This window comes from Patagioenas fasciata, chromosome 6, assembly GCF_037038585.1.
Source record: "Patagioenas fasciata isolate bPatFas1 chromosome 6, bPatFas1.hap1, whole genome shotgun sequence".
NCBI lineage: Eukaryota > Metazoa > Chordata > Aves > Columbiformes > Columbidae > Patagioenas > Patagioenas fasciata.
This window is the reverse complement of record NC_092525.1, coordinates 22914731-22933354: the sequence shown is the minus strand read 5'-3', so window position 1 is coordinate 22933354 and position 18624 is coordinate 22914731. Positions and strand designations below refer to the sequence as shown.

Sequence of the window (18624 nt, the reverse complement as noted above, 5' to 3'; positions counted from 1 at the left end):
AATTCAGAGACAGATGGAACTGGCCCGAACTGTGATCAGGGCCTTGTAAAAGAACAAACTGCATTTTCCTGGCAGGCAGAAACAGCACCAGCACTATCAGGATGGCACGCGGGAATTTTTCAGCTTTTGAGTAATTTTGTTGGATATAAACTTGTTTCCTTCTAGGAAACTCATATTCTTAAGTAGTTGTCAAAAACATTTTTGGACTTATAATTTTTTGCCTGTTCAAACAATAATCTTACCTGTAACAACAAGGTGCGATCAGTAAAACTATTTCAACTACATTTTAGCCTACTAGAGAACAAAAAATTATATGCAAAATGGTATTCATGTGCTTCCTGTAAATACCAAAACAATTCCACTCTTCTGTCAGATGCTCTTCTGCATGTCCCCTGATGCGCTGAATACAACTGTAATGAGGAACAGACTAGGACTTAGATTCTCTTGAGGAGCAACTGGGGACAGCTGCAGAGGCTGGAAACAAGAATGGCACAATTAAATGATTATTGCACTTACTGGTATCTAGTTTTGAAAACCATAATCAGGTTGCTACAAGCTGTTCTGCAACTGCAGACAAAGCAAAGGAAGTCAGTCACAATTTTCTCACAATACAATCAAGTCTTCAGCTTCTAGGCCAGGTCTTCCATGAAAATAACAGAGAACATAGCATACCAGCAACAGCAGAGCAATGCTTCATACGTGAGTTTTATAACTGCAATAATCCCTGAATATGAGTGGCCTCTCTAGGAAACATTTATACATCTTTCTCCTGTGTACTGGAAGCACCAGTGGAGATTTTCCACTGCTGTCTCGGGCCATGGTTAGTTGAAAAGATTCCTGCCAAGCTGTATCCTGCCATGCGTTTGCTTCATGAGTTTTCATATTTTGGAACAGCCTTTTTTGAGGTTCTACTTCCACGCAGCGGAAAGTTGCCAAAGGACATAACTGATATTGTCATTTATCACCTCCTGTGGAAAAAGTCTTGGATATGTGTATTAGTATCAGATATCACAACTGAAAGTAAACACACTGCACAGAAGAGGTACTGATTTATTAATAGAATAAAAATGAAATGTAGTGCCACGTTTTCCACTCTTAAAGCCATAGAGACAATCAGTCTCCCATTTACATACTCGATGGTGTCATTCAGTAACTCATTCGTAAACTCTGACTGACATGTTGTTGCAGTCAGGCTTTACAAAAAGCATTTCCATCATGAAAGCAGCTTTCCTCCATTCCAAAGTGGAGAGCTGTGAGTGCTGTCCCCCCAGTTTGCAGCTGCATTGGTCTATGGGAGGGGTTTTCTACATCCTCTATTTGAATTCCTGAGACTTTCTCCACCTGGCATAGCTTTTTAAAGCCTTTTAACAGCAACAGAGCAAAACAGCTGAGCTTCTTGTCGGGTACAAACCCACTCTTCAGGCAAAAAAATGCAATGAAGATCATAAGACAATAGGCTCACTTCCAGTATACAGTGGAGGTTATTCATTATGAGATCCCCTACTTATTGGAACTTTGAGGCAACCAAGACAGAGAAAAATGTTTGCAATGGAACAGCTTTAATTTTAATATAGTCTCTTTTGTGTGTTTCTACTTCTACATCATACATTCTTCATTGTCTTATACTGTAACCCATTAACCCATCGTTTTTGCTAAACCATAGGTGCTGTGATTTCATAGATAACAATGTTATCAATATATAGCTTTGTGTGATCCAGTATGATAGGAAAGAAATAGGCAAAGTGATAAATAGGAAATATTACAACCGACTTTGCAAGCTGCCTCAATATGCAAATATCCTTTAAATCAGATACAGGAAAGAGTATAACCTATGAAGATAATTAAAGTAAGCACTTGGGTTTCACAGGATTAAAAACCATTGAAAACTAATCCCTTATGGATACAAAGGAAGACAAACATCCTATCGCAGTTGTCAGGGGACAGAATGTGTTCAGAAGCAGAGTAAGTTGGGATGTTTCCTCCTGTAGATAGGCATCTCTCGCAGACTGCTTGGAACAGGTATCTGTGATATCAATATGCCGAAAGCCTTTGGAAAAACCCTACTGTTCACTTCCAAGTATCCTGTTTCAGGAAGGTACAAAGCCCCATGAAGAGCTGGATGTTAGAACATGAACTTAAACCGGAATGATGAAGACAGATGGAGAACCCCAAATGAAAGTCTTTTGAAAAAAAGAGCCTCTAAAATTTGAAAACAATATTAAAGAGAAATGAAGTGCATATTACTGGCACAGCAGAAACCCAGGTATAACATACAGCACACAAGCCTGCAGAGAGCATATTATCCATAACTGGCTGGCTTATGCGAATGTAGTAGTCACGTTCCAGAACAAGCTGGGGGGCTTCCTGGAGTCACTGCTTGAGTTTGGTTGTCCATATTGGAGAAAGATTTGGTACCGGAGTTTTCGGAGTGAACCAACTGTTCAGAACTAGCAGGAGAAGCGACAGCATGGTTAGCATGCTCACTCTCCCGCGCTGTAACACCGGCAGTGGGGATTTCCTTCGCTGTCCCAGCAGGACTGTGTGACTGGCTGGCTTGTCTCCCTGCTTCTGCCTCCTGCTGCTGCAGCATCCGCTCCACCTCTATCTCAAGTTCCAGATTTTCCTCATCTGCCTCCACTTCCAGCTGCTGCATTAACTCCTCCAGCTTCCTGGCCTTGCGGAGTTCATTCTGCTGTATGATGGTGCACAGGTGCTCCGTGAGGTGCTCCTTAATCTCTGTCTTGTGTTGGAGGTCCAGCTTGGCTGCCACATACTCCGACTCAGCCTTTTCATACCGTTTCCTGCAAAATCATCATCGTCTCTAGTGGGTTAATTCTCAAAGCACTTCACAATCTGACAGACAGACAGATACTTTAAGCATCCCTGACATGCAACATGCCCTGCAATGCATTATGCCAGCTATTCATACCATGCTGCTACGCTAGTAAAAGGGAAGAAAATAAGCGTGAATTGATCAAATCTTTTCCTCTTGACATATTAGCCTCCATCACTGCTGTATTCCAAGAGTTCAATTTGTTCATTAGAAATCTACAGATTGAATCATGATCAAGCATTTTTACTGCTTGTTTTAAGAGATGCATCACTAGCAGCAGAAAGAAACCATGAGAAATAGTAGTGTTTCCACACTTGTGATGAACACCTATCTAGTGAACTGAAACACTGCAAAACAGTTCTGTGTTTTTTCTAAGCCAACTGTCCACCCAACAGATACAGATGCTGCAATGGTGGCACACACATTTACATTCGGATCTGCTCTAGAAGTGTACTCTTCTGGTCACCCAGATACATTCTGAAAATCAGGAGCAGCACAGATTGACACAGCATACAACATCAATAGCGATCACAACTTCTGCGTGGCAACAGATGTAGAATTTTATTGTAAGCATCCCTTCGACACACACCTCCTGCCAATTCAAACTTCCTGTCATGACAAATATAGCAAAAAGGAAATATTCTGAATATTTATTGAGGTTAACACATCCGGGATATCTAGTGCTTTAATGGTTGGTGTCCACATTAGTGATGCATCTTCCACTACGTTCAGTGAATCTGTATATTAATTCTGATTTAATTAATAGGAAGGTAGATGTAATTCTGCTCATCAGGAAAAGGACCATGCAAAGGGTTTTCCAGAATGACGGACTACACAATGTACCTTACCGAGCATTCATAAAACTAATATTAGTAAGGTGGTTGAATAAAGAATCCAGCTGTTTTATAAAGCCAGATTTGAATTTCTGGCTAAACAAAGCGAGAGAAAGATAGGAGAAAACATTTGCTCAGGGAGAGAGAAAGAAATCAGACACAGAAAAGCCTTCCCAAATATGTTTCTTTAAATAATAATCAGAAAACTTTGACCCAGCCATAAAGGCTCTGTCTGCAGTGGGCAGAAGACTTTTTCTGTAAGGGAAATGTAAGTGGGCATCAAAATTTCCCTGGGTCGGGTATATGAAATGGAAAAACTAATGCTGCACTGGAAACTTCTCCACAGTTAAACCTCTGGGCTGAATTCACACATATTTCTCACATCATATGTACGAAAATTTCATTCCACAGCAATTGTCAAATGCCTCTAACTATCTATGTGCTCAGGACTATTTAATAGTGCACCTTTTGACCCACTGAAATTATTTGTGTTTTAGCCCTAATATATAAGGCAAGAACTAAAAAATTCTTTAAAAAGACATCACTTAAAAGTAAAACAGCTTTGGCTCATAACACATAAATCTATGACACTGAAAGTATGTAACTCACATTTCCAAATCCTCCCTCACAAAAAGGAAGACTTACTAAGTTTATGAAAGTCATTAAGTATTCTGTAAAGTCTATCCCCTTCATCCTACCAGCATCCCTTTTTGTTATCTTCATTAAAAACTGCTTTCCAAACATCAAACACTTATGTTATGCACTCTTTAGCCAGTAAGCATTTCAAATAGACACATTATATACCAAAATTTTGGTAAGGAAATTTCCTGGAGCATTTAATGGTTTTAGAAACCTGACTTAAATCTAAAACAGACTGAAATGTTTTTTCTCTTCAGGATATGAAATTCAGTATTCATATGCACTCAGCTACTGAAACTATAGTTAATCTTTGATATTTCAAATTATAATTATAGATTAAAAAATCCTTAGTTTTTAGTTGCCACTGCTACTTTTTAAAAGACTAATTACTACGTTTATTGCCCTGTGGTCAACGTATAGCAGAAGTCATAAGGAGAAATACACATTTAACACACTGAATCATGAACTAAAAACCGCAACCTAACATTTCGATTTTATTAAATGGCTACGTAAACATGCTGATGTTTATCTACTGATGTTGTGGTTTACCCACAACTAATAGGGTGTTCCAATTAATTTCTTGCATTTAAGGAACTCATCGGAACCAGAGTGATTAAAGGCACATTGTGAAGGGTGAAAGCTTGCTTTTTCCTTCAATTTTTGGTTCCAGTTCCAAAATCACTTCAGCAGTATTGTATGTTTTAAGCTTAATTGGTCCCATTGATTCCAACAGCACCAGAGCTGTCATCAACAAGCAAGTTTCCCTGAAAAGGACTTTAACTTTAGGACTTTAAAAAAAAACCACCTCTTTCCCCTTGAGAAGAAATAAACAACCTTGAAACAATAAAGCATGGCTTATGGACAACTGCACAGCTAAAGCACTGTCTCGTGGCAGCACAAAGCTGGAAAGCAGAGTCTGGAATCAGAAAACCTACTTCAATTTCCACATTCCAAGGGAAAAAATCGGGAAATAAAAAGCACACTTTTACCTCAAGATTTGAAAGCCCTCCAGACTGTCACCACTTTAACTACACATTAATGCAATGACATAACTCCATTACTGCTTGGGTGACAGGAAACAGCATTTCATTCCTCTACTCAGACAGGGCTATTCCCTCCTCCCCGTCCATCGCTTACCGGGCGTATGAGTAGTCCAGGCTGGCCTGATCAATGCGGTTCCGCAGGATGCCAATGTCAGCAGATACCATGTCATCCAGAGCTTGTAACTCCTTCTGAATCCTTTTTAGTTTTGCTGTTTCAGCTTGAGTTCTTTTGGATCTGCAAAAGGAAGATGGATTTTTTTTTTTCCCCAAGCCTCTCTTCTTGGCATGATGGGCCCCATTTCATTTGCAGAGCAACCCGCTTCTTTTAACAGCTATTCAGAAAGTTTCTTCTTCGGTTTAAGACTTTTGATATTTTTTAATATCCACAGGGATTTAAAATGTCTGCTATTAAAGGACTACAGCAAAATTACGTAATGACTATAATCAAAGTGCCTAAAATGGATTGTGTTTCTTCACTGTGGAAACACACAAGAAGCTGCTGTATCTAAGTAGTTCTCAGTGTAAAGAAACAGGAAATGGCTTGGGGGGGGAGCGAGAGGGGGAAGGGTATTTAGTCCTGCAAATATCCTCTTTCAAAGAAATCCAGTTAGTTGAGGCCAAAAAGTCACCTAACTGAAGCTTGATTTCCATTTTTCAAAATTATTCCCAAAAGGCCCAGTCAAATCCCAGTGAAGTCAATGGAAAGTTTTACATCAAACACAAAGGATTTCAATCAAGCCTTATGTAACCTTTTCCAACTCAGCCTATTCATTCTTAAGTTCTGACAACAAAATGTTGCTAAGGGCAGCAAGCTTTGATGGATTTCACTCCCCAGCAAGCTAAGTAACTTTCAAAAAGCTCTTACACCAGGCCACTTTGCTGTCATTCATCACCACCAGCAAGCCCGTGCTTTTAAGCCACTGCTTTACACCCCAAAGCAGGCACTTGAAAGCAGGACTAGATTTGTAGGAAGCAACACCACCTCTCATTAGACCAGCTGATGCAGGTGGAGAGAAAAAGACAACGTGTAGTATTGTTTGGAGCCTGAAGAAGGCCTTTGAACGTCAGACACAACTCCTGAGCTATCACCTTCCAAGTCCTCCTCTCTCATGCTCTGGTTGAGGAAGAACAGAAGAGGAAGAACCCAGCATGGTGGTCTGCTGTCCTGCAGTGGCTCAGACCAAAGGTACTTGTGTTTTATCTCTGCCTGGCAAAAGAAAACAACATATTCAGAACCTCAGAGAGAATCTATGTCCACCTGTGCTACTCAAGAGCTTTAATGGGCAGAACATCACACACGTCTGGGAGAGCACTGTGAGCCTGAAAGCTTCACATCTCCCTTGATCGAGTGTCATCAGCTGCTCCAATATCCTTCCCTACAAACCTGCCGTCCCTACAGTCTTCAGCTCTCTCAGTGGATAACACTGTACAAGTCTTAAAGTCTGCTCCTGAAGAGCAAGAGATAACAACTGCAAGAACATGTGAATTTTTACGATTTTTAATTAGCCAGAGGTAAAATGGTACCTTCTTAAGTTGATCCTCTTTTCAACACTTCTCACACAGTAATAAGAAAGAGTCAAAAGCCTAAATAGAAATAGCCATAGTTTCCCTTCATAGGCTAGAAATCAAATAAACTTTGCCTAAATCCAGTGAAAATAAATCAGAAACAGAACAGGGATGAGCATCTGAGCACCCCAACTTCCCAAAGGGCTCTTATTAAGAGGCACAAGGACTTGAGCTAATTCTCGAACAGTGTAATAACTTTTCCATCTGCGTGCAGAGTTGCAGCTTTGGAAGTGTGAAAAGTTTAGTCACAACTTCTTGGCGAGTTCGTCATGAAAGGGAAATCTCAATCACAGCTGCTCACTTGTGGAGCAGTATGTACAGGGCACAGAAAGAAGGAAAAAGTGAAATTCAAATAGAAGATATGCAACCGGTTACAGATAAAAATTAATCCCTTCCTCAGCCCATGCTGCAGCATAGCCCCTTACCTCTCGGCAATAGCTCTGGCCAGGAGTGCCTTCTTGCGTTTATTCTTCTCTTCTATTAGCCGCTGCTCTTGCTGGAGGATTTCCCATCGTGATTTTTCCTGCCTGTTCATTGACAATAAGATCAAAATTAATAAAAAGTTTTTTTCTCTCCCTGTTCTGCAAATGACACAAACATTCACCATCATATTTCCTGGAGCAAACTGAAAATGTCAAAGGAACAATAAACAGGGAAGTAATTCAGACCAATAAAACATTGTCAGATGAAATGTGCTGATCAGAACAAAAATCTTCATAAGCAAGTAAACTGCTGGTTAATTCAGCTTCGCTGGAAGAAAGTGCATGCCACAGGTGGAAATTTTCATTTAAAGGATGTGCTTCCCCACTAGGTAGAAGCAGTTTCAGGTTTCCTAGTGGCTGTTTGGTCTGCCAACACATCCTCTTTTTTTGGAAGTTTTTTCCATAAAACAGATCCTTTCACAAGTCTGCTTTACAGTACCGTCCCCAAATAATTAATCTGATACAAATAAAAGGCTGGTAAAAGTTACAATGCAAATGAACAATGTGGAAGAACAAGAATTCGCTTTTGCGATTCCATTTCCTAGGCTACATCTACCAAGAGACAAAACCAGCCTCAGAGGATGGAAGGCAAGGTCTCAGATGAGAGGGTACAACCTTTGACAACACAACTGGGCAGGACTAAGGAGAAACAAAAACTGCTTTGCCACTTTTCCACCCTATTGTGCTCTTCATGCCCCTTCTCAAGAAGTTTCAGCTTAAAAATAGCTTAGCTTAAAAATACCCAAGTAACGCAGCTATGTTAATCTTAACAACCATTTCTGCATAAGAATATCTCTTCAGACTTCTCCTCATCATCCTTTTCCTAAAACCTCATAAAGAGAAATATTTTTAGTAAGATTTAAATTCAAGTGCACAAGCTGATTTGAATTCTACAGATTCAGGGGCTGGTTGTTGCAGCTAAACGTCATTTGCTCCCCACAGAGTGAAAAACTTCTCTGCAAAGCTTTAGCTGTCTTCTGCCCAGCCAAATAGTGTCTGTATTTTTCACCATCAGGAAGGAGCAGAACAGCCAGTACTACTGGTGAACTGTACCCATATGAGGAATTTGGCACTGCTCGTCAAAGTGCCACTGTTCTGGTGAAGGGACAGCCGTGTTCAGGTAAGTGATCCCAGCCAGGAGCCGGGCAGGTAAACAGCCTTTAGCATGGCCAGCACCTGCAGCCTCTCAAGGCACAACTGTACAAAACAGAACTTCCCGGATCCTTCTGAGTTTTAAATTTGAAAGAAGCCATACTCTGCTTCTCCACACCGGTGCTGCTGATGGCCAGAGTCCTGCCTCTTCAGTGGGAAGCACCTTTAGAGACAGGGTCTGGCACACCACACTCAGAGAGCTGCTGATCCCTGTTTCGGAGGAATACAAATGGTGCATGGATTCCAGTGGCCAGCTAGTGTTTGCTGATTATTTTGGGCAGAAAAGTCTGGAACTGCAAAGCAACTCAAGGCTGGAGCAGCACTGTTGAAGTGCTTTAGAAATAAACTATATGCCCTAGAAAAACAAGTCATCTTTTTGCCCCTCAAACTTTGCTTTGCCCACTGGGGAGAAAAAGAAAACTAGCACATGGATATAGACAGCAAAACAAACATGAAGACATAAAACCAAGAAATTTCTCATACTGAAAATGCCTGCCCTCTCTAGCATTTAGAGAGCACCTTCCTTTTATAGGCTCCTGTTCGAATTCTGGATGATGAACTAAGTAATTGCAACATTCAATCAGACTCCCAGAGAGCCACATTCAGTGCTTTTTCCTTTCTCTTGCATGTACCAGATTGACACTTCTGAGGGAGACAGGCAGCCCGCTGATGCACACGGCAAGAGCCTTGAGACTGGTCTCATCTTGAATCGTAAAAACTAGAGAACTGCTTAAACCTGAAATTTTACCTCCTTACCAACACTTCTAGCTAGAAGAAAACTGCAGCAATATTGCAAAGGGGAACCCAAAGTTACACAAATCACGCCATATTTAATTCCAAAAGGGCTTTTTGTTGTGGCTGCTGGCTTGTCTATGCAGCAGGAGGCAGGTGAGATTAAGTCTTCATAAACCATTAACACAGTCCTGCATCTTGGACACTTTACGATATAAAGTACCACTGCCACTGGAAATTATTTGGAGACAGCACAGTGCGTATCTGCATGGATTACAATACAGAATTTTGTTTTGAATCAGGGTTTATCCACACAGAGATGAAAAACAAAGGTTCAACGCAGAGGAAGCACACAATCTCTTAAACTTTGTTATTAGATACAGGAAAGTTTACTGTACAACAAAAGAATGAGTCAATAAATAATAAAATCCATCCCCTGATTTTACTGACTTACTAACAATTCCACTTTCTTTTTCTCCGCTTTGGAGTTTGACTTTGCAGGGCGGGTCTGCGCATTGTCACTGCCATTACAAGGATCTACCGGCGTAGCTTCCTTCTGCTGCTCTTGATTGCCACTTTGCCTTTGATCTCCCACTGAAGGAGGATGAGGTGGTGGCACAGGCTGCTCAGGAGGACCAGGCTTGTGTTTTGGTACAGAAAGCAACTGCTCAGGAGGAACAGAGGCCGCTCCACCCTGCAGTCCCAGCTTCTGACACTGCTGCTGGAAGGCTTTTTCTCTTGGTGTTGGCTTCCGACTCTTATTCACAGCGTGGGGATGATGATGTTGCTCTGAGGGTTCATAAAAACCTATCAATCGATGAGAGGGAGAAACAGGATTAAAATCCAATCTCAAGTTCAAAGACAGACTCTGTGAGTTAACTTTTCCAGGCAACAAAACAAACTGGCACAAAATCAACCTAAAGAAAAGACATGCCAGGGTGTCAAGGGAAGGCAACACGGGGGAAATCCCAGGAACCCGGAAATGTTTTGTTACCCTAAGAATCAGGAGCTGTAGAGGATCTGAACAACTAAAATGGAGAGACAGAGGAATAAGGAGCTTGGACTGAGGGGCTAAAGGAGGAACTGTAGCAAGGACTGGAGGCTGCCCCTGGGGGAATCACAGAGATCGATGCAGGACTAAAGAAAGATCCTAGGCAGTCTAGGGGGCAAACTGAGGATTGACAAAATAAAGACTGGGGGGAGAATAAGGTGACAGATGGGCAAAGAGGAGGCTGGGAACACGAGTGAGGTGACAGACTGATGTGGTGCAGGACAAGAGGCTGGAGAGTTTGGAAATGTGACAGAGGTTGCAGGTGGAGAAAAGGAGGGGCTGAATGGGAGACTGAGAGATGGAGCCTGGACGGGAGGGGCCGATGCATCGGCTAAGAGAAACGAGGGGCAGCCTGGAGCAGCTGAGATGTCTGATGCAGAGATGGAGGGGATGGGCAGAGTGGACTGATAGTCGTGCGGATGTAGAGCAAAGAAGGGTTGAATGAGGAGGCCGAGGCTGATCGATGGGGGTGAATGTGAGCGCTAAGGGGGCGGGAAGCCCCGGGGGATGGCAAGGTCGAGGAAAGGGACGTGGAGGGCTGAGGGAACTGCACAGAGAGGCCGGGGTGGGAGAAGGCCCGACGTGTCGACGAGGGGGCTGAGGGGCTGCCGAGGGCCCGGACGCTCCTCCGCGCTGGACCCGGTCCCGCTGTCCCCCGCTCACCGCGGTCCCGAGCCCCAGCCCCACCAGAGCCCAGCCGGGTCCGTACCTGGGTGCTGGCTCCGCAGGCGCCGCAGCTCCTCCTGCGAGAAACCGGCCCAGGCCTCGGCCATGGCGCTTCCTCCTTCCGCTGACGGGGCGGCGCGGCCCGCGGGGCCCGCGGCTGCCCCCACACCGCCGCCCTCCCGCCGCAGGCGAACGCCCCGGACAGCCCCGGCCGGCGGCGCCGGGGGCCTCGCGTCTCCATGGCAACGTGGCGGCGCAGTGAGCATGGCGCCCTGAGGAGCCGGGCGGGGTGGCCGCGGTGTCGGGGCGGGACAGAGCGGGGATCGCTGCGCTGCTGAGGGGCCGCGGGACGGAGTACGCTGAGGAGCTTGTCGGCCACAGGCCGCCCCTGGGTGCCGCTCACCGGCGGGACAGCCCCAGGGCTCCTCGACGGGTCAGCCGGGCGGTCCCGGCCGCGGTGGTCCCGGGGCAGCACACGGGCTGCAGGGAGGGCTGGCCGGGCAGCAGCAGGGCTGCCGTGGGCTCGGCACACGGGATGTGCAGCTCTGCAGTGCGGAATACGCTGCGTGGGGCTTAGTGCACGTCCCTGGGGCTTTTGAGAGTGCCATGCCATGAAGAGTGGAGAAAGTCTGGCTGTTATAATTAGGCATAATAAAGCAAGGAGTATCAGCATGCCTCCCTGCTCATTTACAATTTGCATTTAGGTGAGATGCCCTCTCCAGTGCATCTCGAGCTGTGTTTGTGTGGTATACAGAGAACTCTATCTTTGGGACCTGTATAGTAAAGGGCCTATGAGGCAGGGACATCTGCACAACTAGCTGCTGATGTGCTTTAAACTGGCATGGAAAGGTACTGTTTTCCCCATACTGATGTTTCTGAAGGTCTGCTTTGAGTGTTAGGCACAAAGGTGCACACACATGCTTCCCTTCTTAGGTATAAACTGAAAAAATCCTGCCACATACAGCAATATTCTCTCAGTAACCATGAAAACAAGTATTTTTTTTTCATCCAGCCCAAATTCTTGTGGCTGCTCCAAGCCTACCAGAGGTCTTGCAAACAAGCTTACCTCCCACTGGGAGAAAGCTGGGGCTGGAACACAAGGGCACAAGCCCCAGGCTTAGCTGAAGCCATCCAGGGGACTGGAGGCTTAAATAATGCATCACCGTCAATAAAACAGGGACATTTCAGTGCCTAACCACATCCCTCACAGTTTCCAGTCTGTAAGGGATCAGTCAAGCTTCGAGGTATTGCTGCGCCTAGCGCAAACTCAAAATGCGATGACCACGTATGACTTTGCGATTTACCGCAGAAGCACTTTTTTTAACGGCTCCTGCGTGACTAACACGGCCCATAAACCCCAGCCCCGCTCGGAGGAGAAGCGGTGCTGAGCTGGCAGGCGTTGACTGGCTCTGATGGGGTTTGGCTGAGCGCCTTTGGGGAACAGGGTGCCCCCATTTCTCACCTGTGGCTCAGCTGTAGGCCTTGATAACAAGTGCAGGTGTCGCAGGCATCCAGCAGAGTGTGGTTATCTCAGCTCTCTTGGTCCTGACCAGGAGGTCCTTTCTGGGTAAGCTCGGACTGAGGCGTGCCAAGCAGTTCCTGTGGAAACCTGACCAAGCACAGAAGAGATCTGAATGAGAACTGAAATCCAACCTTGACTCAAATGCTCTCAAACTCCAGGGAGTCCAGACAGCAGAACCAGGTGCCAGCTTGAGTTTGACAATGAATCAGCGTTGGTTTGCCCCACAAGGTGTAGGCACCTAATTCCCTTTTAGATGCCTGTATAGGAACTGGTAATCTAAACTGGCCCTGGGCAGCTAAATCACTGCAACAGGCTGTACCAAAATCACAGATCTCAACCAAATGTGCTTTGTGAAGTACAAACACCAGATCTCATTCTTGAACCTTAGTTCTTTCTTGTCTTCCAGGTTTTAATGCTACAAACAAAAATGAAGCACCATATTCACTTTATTGCTGCAGATATTCCAGGCATAAAACTCCCACATGTTTTATAGAAAAAAGTATAAAGACTTTGGAGTTGTTAACTATAATGCTATAGGCAAAGCAGCAATCCATCTTAACAGCTTCCATCAGCCAAAGGTTTAATTACCAGCCATTGGACCAGCTTTTTCCAGGAACAATTATAACTCAGTGAAGTCATTTCATGGGGAATTTACCAACAGCAGATTTGGAAAACAGAGGCTGCCCGTGTTCCCTGGCTGTTTCATGTCCTCGACTGTAACACGGCACTGAGCATTTGCCACCTAGGAATAAAGTGTTTTCCCAGCAGACATTGGTACAACACAGGCTGGACAAGGTCAGATGAAGAGAACATAGAATCCTTCATTTCTGTCCCCTGGAACAACATCCCAAGCAACAACGCAAACCTTCCTTTTACATCTGGGGCTGGCTCTTTTTGTGCTTCGAGAGCTGCTACCTTGCTAGCGGACCTGGAGACTTCTGTGACTGCTGCATCCATTTTCTGTTGGTCTAAGTGGCCTGGAGTCTGCCAACAGTGCCAACAGATCACACAAACCCCCATGTTTTCTTAAGCAATTCCCAAATCGGTATGGAACTGTCATCACTGGCTGGCAAATTGAACCCTCCAGATCAGACCTCAGGGTCAGACCTCAGATGACATTTCAACCCAGGACATGCAATTTGTACCATCGTTTTAGTTCATATTGAAACCTTTTTGGGGTTTTTAAGAGTCAAATAAGCTTTTCCAGCAAGGGTCTCTCTGACTTAGATGTGTATTTTTAACATGATTCTGCTCACCACTCTCTGCACTGTTGCAATAACACACAAAGCAGCATTTTCCCTGTAAAAGACAGGAGACGTGAGACAGGGAAAGGCAAGTATAGGGAAGGAGAGTTTCCTTTCTCCTTATGTTTCACACCCTGTCACGAGCCCCCAAGGACTTTGACATACAACTCGAGAGGCCTGGGGAAAAAAAGCCCTGAAAGAAAAAGAGCCAAAAATTCCTAAATCTGTTTATTTCTCTTTTGAGTGAAAAATCTATTAAACTCTATCCATGTCAATACTACCCCAGCTTTTACTGGGGCATAAGGTAGGCTGGCTTAGAAAGAGTCACAGTGCCCAGCTGAGCCATGGCCCTTGGTGAGCAAAGGAGCAATTCCTGCCTTTTGAGAATAACTAATGATTAATTTGTCCTTTAAAGGATGCTTCTGTCATCCACGCTCTCAAAGTTTCTTTTGCTGATTCTCTGCTGAACTGCTCAGGCAGCTTCCAAGCCTGAGGGGAGTAATTTAATTTCTTAGCATGGCGCTGACAGCAAGAGGGCACTTCAGGTGCTGAGGTTGTGAGCACCTGTGTATGGAGCTGTAACTCCTCTGCAGCCCATTCAAAGCAATTGGACTTTGCACATTTTTCAGTGGGCTGCGTTATTCTGCATATAAAACCGTAGCCTGCAATTCAAACCCCTGTAATGCTGTAAGAACACAGCCCTAGGGTTGTTCTGCAGTTGCCGCCCATACTGCAATGGGCTGGCTCGGGGATTTATGCAAAAACACAGGTCTATCTAATGGAAATAGTGTTTCCACTGTAAAATGAATTATTCTCATTCTGGAGTAAGGTGAGAAAGCTGAATCAAAAAACAGAGCATTATTCTGTTTGCCCGGTTTCTGTTCTCCTCAGCTGCCTAGTAACTGGCATTAAGTCAGTGTTGTCATTTCTGGGACCAAGGCAGTCTTTTGGTTTGTAAGAATTTCTTAGAGGGAAACAAAAATCCACTTATCTAAAGAGCTACTAAGTGAGAAAAATGACACTGGAAACCTGCTTTTTAAACCATATAAACCAATGGTTTTCAACATCTTTTGATTTGCGGATCTATATACATTTTCTAGTGAAAAGGCAGACTCTTACGCAGCAAGTTTAAGACTGTGACCTTGCTTCCTTTGAGTTACCTTTCACAGAGACCTCAGGGGTGATCTCCTGACCCCTGGGCTAAGGCCATGGTTTGAAACCACAGCTGTTTTCCTTTAAAAGGTCCAAATTTTGTTTCTTGAACCCAAGAGAAAGAGGAGACACGTCCTAGCAGAACTCTCTCCTCTACTTGCAGGATGCTGCAGGGCAGCCAGGGACATGGGATATAAAGACACGGTGCAGGGCTATACAAACCAGGTTTTTTTCTTAAGATAAATTCTCTTTCAGAAAATAAAATCTGGACTGAAAAAAAGCTCAGCATGCAACATTAACATTTTCTTTTTTGAAAAAAAGGATATAATTTAACATTTTTTGGCCTCTCTTTCATCCCTGAGGCTAATTTTTCCATACAGATAAAATTATTCCTTAGTAACTAATCATCTTAAAATGTTTGCATGAAAAAAAAAATTGTCTATATCTAAATAGGATTAAAAACTGGCTAATAAAAGTACCTTAAGAATAAAGCTGGTAAAATAAAATAAAATTTATCCTGACCAGAAATATCCTGAAGATTACAAATTTACCACTTTTGAATGGCAAAACCAGAGCTGAGTAAAACAAGTGGAAATGAGAAATTGTTTATATATAGTTCATGTAGCTAAAGAAATATTTTTGCAGCTAATGACTTTAAAAAGATACTTCCTAAATAGTTTTTAAGTATCTCTAAATTAATACTTTCATAAAGCAAAGTTAAATATTTAATGAGAGTTCCATAACACTTGTATTGCTTAATGTAAGTTGCAATTCAAACATTTATATAGAAAAATTAGAAAGTAATTGCTTTAATTCTAACCATTTGTGTAAAAATTATAATCTAACTGTCAAAACAGTTGATAAAACTAGAGATCTGAAGAGAAATTTGCTAAATGTTTGTTATCTTTGGCATAACAGAAGTGATTAGAACCACTGTGCTAAACAAATTGAATTTTTATCAAACAAACTTATTGTTGGTACATGCTCAAGTGAACAAACTGGGGTTTTTTAGTCTGGGTGGGAGAGAAGTGTGGAGGAGAAGACACGATAATAGTCTTTAAATATATAAAAAGCAACTGTAGAGAGACATGGGCAATGTGTTTGCATTGTCCATGGTGGAGAGGTGAAGAAGGAAAGGAGACCCAGGCTAGAGATGAGGAGGAGCTTCCCAGCAGTTAAGACAGCAAAACATGGAAAGAATTGACTTAAGGCCACCACAGAGTCTCCATCACCAGATATTTTAAAAATAAACATCCGTCAAGCAAGGCAGAGGAAAGGTCAATGCTGCCCTGGGACAATGAGATGCAGTTTTTGGTGATTTGGGGGTGTCTGGACCCACACACAGGTTCTAGAGATGTGGACCCACAGACATTCCAGAGGTGGAGGCTGCTGTGCAACATTTTTAACTCTACTTTGCTGAATCCTTTTTGTTGGCCTATTCAAGATAATCCACATCCCACCAGGGTGTGCTGGCTGCCAGCTGAGACCTGGCCAGCTCTTGACACCTCTCCCAGCCTTGCTCCCATGACCATGGTGCTTCCCACACCATTCTCACATGTTCCCACTGCTGTCACAGCCCCATCACCCTTCTCACAGGCATGCACATCTGCACCACAAGCTGCACTATGCTTGACACCAGTCAGCTGCATAGCTCCTGCCACCTCTGCAAAAGTCTGTGTGGGAAACCATCGTCTTTTCATGGCAAAACAGAAAGACAGATGGTTGCCAAACCCAAGAGCCAGCAGTGCTTGTAATATGTATTTGCAGTAGAGGATTTTATGATGTGAAAATCACTTTATTACCATAAAGCGCCAAAGATCATCAATGTGACTTGTGCGAGGGCCAGTTAATGTATCTCCTTCCAGCTACAAAACCCATGTGCTGGAGGATGCTGACCCCTCACCTCTCCCAGCTCAATGCCGCTGCAACTGAGCAAGCCAGGATGAGACAACTCCCTTTGCAAGTGAAATGCTGGTGAACCTCAGGGAGTTGTGTAGGACCCTGGCTCCCATCCTGTTTTATCCCCACAAGGCACCTCAGAAACACTGCAGCTGGTGTTATGAAGACATAGCGCTAGAGCAGTTTACGCTGTTTTGGCTTGTCTTCAACCCAGATGGCTGAAGGGACACCAGTTCAGGTGACATACCCAGTGCCAAAGGAGGACGTGTGATAACCCCTGTGTGTCTGCTAAACAAGCTTTCCCCTCACCTTCACTGTGTTCTTGTAGTAAGACACTGGACATTTCTCCATGGATTCTTGTCCAGAGCACAACAATCTCCTCATTCAGTGTCTGTGGAGGTGCCTGTAACACAAATAATAACAACAACCAAGCATCTCCCATGGTGGAGGAACCCATCTGGAGACCAGCAAGCTGCAGGCTCTTCAAGACACACACGGGTTTGGCTTCATCTCCCCATCCTGCAAACATGTAAGCTACAAGAGACAGATGTGCAGGGTTAGGACCTCACTGTCCCCTCAGCTGCCAGGTACTGCCTTGCAGCCACTGGCAAGAGGTCAGGGGAGCCCAAGTCACCCGGGATATCTTCAGCAGCATAAACAGGCGCTCTGAGAACTGATCTTGTGTGCGGCTCCCCAGCCTCACTCCCTGAGCTCCAACGGATGGTCTTTTGCTTCCACCTGCAGCCTTGGCCACCAGCCACCACACAGATAACATGTGCTACAGTTCAGAAGTCTTTAAGGTGAAATGCTGCATCTTTCCTGCAATAAAGTTCACAAAATGTTGATGCTTTCTCTCTGCAGCAAGCACAAAAGAAAACCCAAAACATAAACCCCCATGTGTTTATGGGTGTTCTCAGTTACTCACCGAGGCTGGATCCGGGAGGAGGTTTTCAAAGGATTGCTGAGTTGCAGAGTGCTTGGTTCTCACTCAGGCTTCAGTAAGTAACTTCCTTCCATGGCTTTAGAAAACCACCCCCGCCAGGCGGTAGCTGTGTTTCACAGTGTTCTTGTTGAGGCTGGTTTTCAGCAGCATCTCTGGGTAGGGAGCATTTTCTTTAGTTTTTAAATACTGTCCTGACTGCACACCCATCTGACAACCCCACGGCTTTCCAGGGCCAGCGACTAATGCAGATTTTCAAGTGTCAGTGTCACTCGCAGGGTTTGAGCCATAGTTACAAAGGCTGTAAGCAAACAGGATGGTGGCCAAAGAGGCTCAGCAACTCTTTGATGAGGTACCAGAGATAGCTGGAGAGAGATCTGTATCACAGCCTTGCTGCAAACATTGATTTCACACAGGTGTCGGCCAGCAATAAATATACAGGTTAATAAAGCAAGCTCTGGTTAAAGTAGGGGCAACCAAAATGAGACCCTTTACTGCTGCAACAGTAAGGTGAAAACAAGGATGACAGGTTTCTTCTAGTGGTGGAAAATTCTGGTTTAGGAGCTGAGCTGGAAAGCAAAGACTTTCAGTATAGTGAGACAAACTCATTTCATTTTGGGTCAACCAAAAATGTTTTGCCTGACCAGTAACACAATGTTCTGGCTTGCTTGGAGACTATTTAAAGTAAAAAACACAACTCTTTCCCTTTTAAATTTAGGTCCATTTGAAAATTAAAAACCAAACCAAAACAAACACCCCTCCCCCAAAAAACAGGCTTCAAACTAAATCTTCAATACAGCAAACTGCCTCAGCCTGAAAATCCCAAAGTGAAATATTTCAATATTTAAGGAAGGAAAGCAGGACTTCTAT

General features: G+C 44.0%; 1 protein-coding gene and 1 long non-coding RNA gene across 4 annotated transcripts; both read right to left on the bottom strand.

The window, feature by feature from the left end:
* Positions 1-1036: 1036 nt before the first annotated feature.
* GORAB (golgin, RAB6 interacting) lies at positions 1037-11168 on the bottom strand. 3 transcript variants are annotated; one of them, XM_065842747.2, is made up of 5 exons: positions 11041-11164; positions 9739-10087; positions 7340-7441; positions 5443-5583; positions 1037-2801 (listed from the first exon to the last, which is right to left on the bottom strand). In XM_065842747.2, the coding sequence occupies exons 1-5, from the start codon at positions 11102-11104 to the stop codon at positions 2336-2338; spliced, it is 1122 nt and encodes a 373-aa protein (XP_065698819.1). In that variant the 5' UTR covers positions 11105-11164; the 3' UTR covers positions 1037-2335. The 3 variants fall into 3 exon arrangements, with proteins under 3 accessions (XP_065698819.1, XP_071666345.1, XP_065698820.1); XM_065842748.2 differs by lacking the exon at positions 1037-2801 and having other exon boundaries at positions 5439-5583; positions 11041-11168; XM_071810244.1 differs by lacking the exons at positions 7340-7441; positions 9739-10087; positions 11041-11164 and adding an exon at positions 6438-6542.
* Positions 11169-11894: 726 nt separating this feature from the next.
* Positions 11895-17910, bottom strand: LOC136104107 (uncharacterized). Its single transcript, XR_010651704.2, has 3 exons — positions 17740-17910; positions 17124-17633; positions 11895-12606 (listed from the first exon to the last, which is right to left on the bottom strand). It is a non-coding gene; the product is annotated as an uncharacterized lncRNA (long non-coding RNA).
* Between the last annotated feature and the right edge of the window lie 714 nt (positions 17911-18624).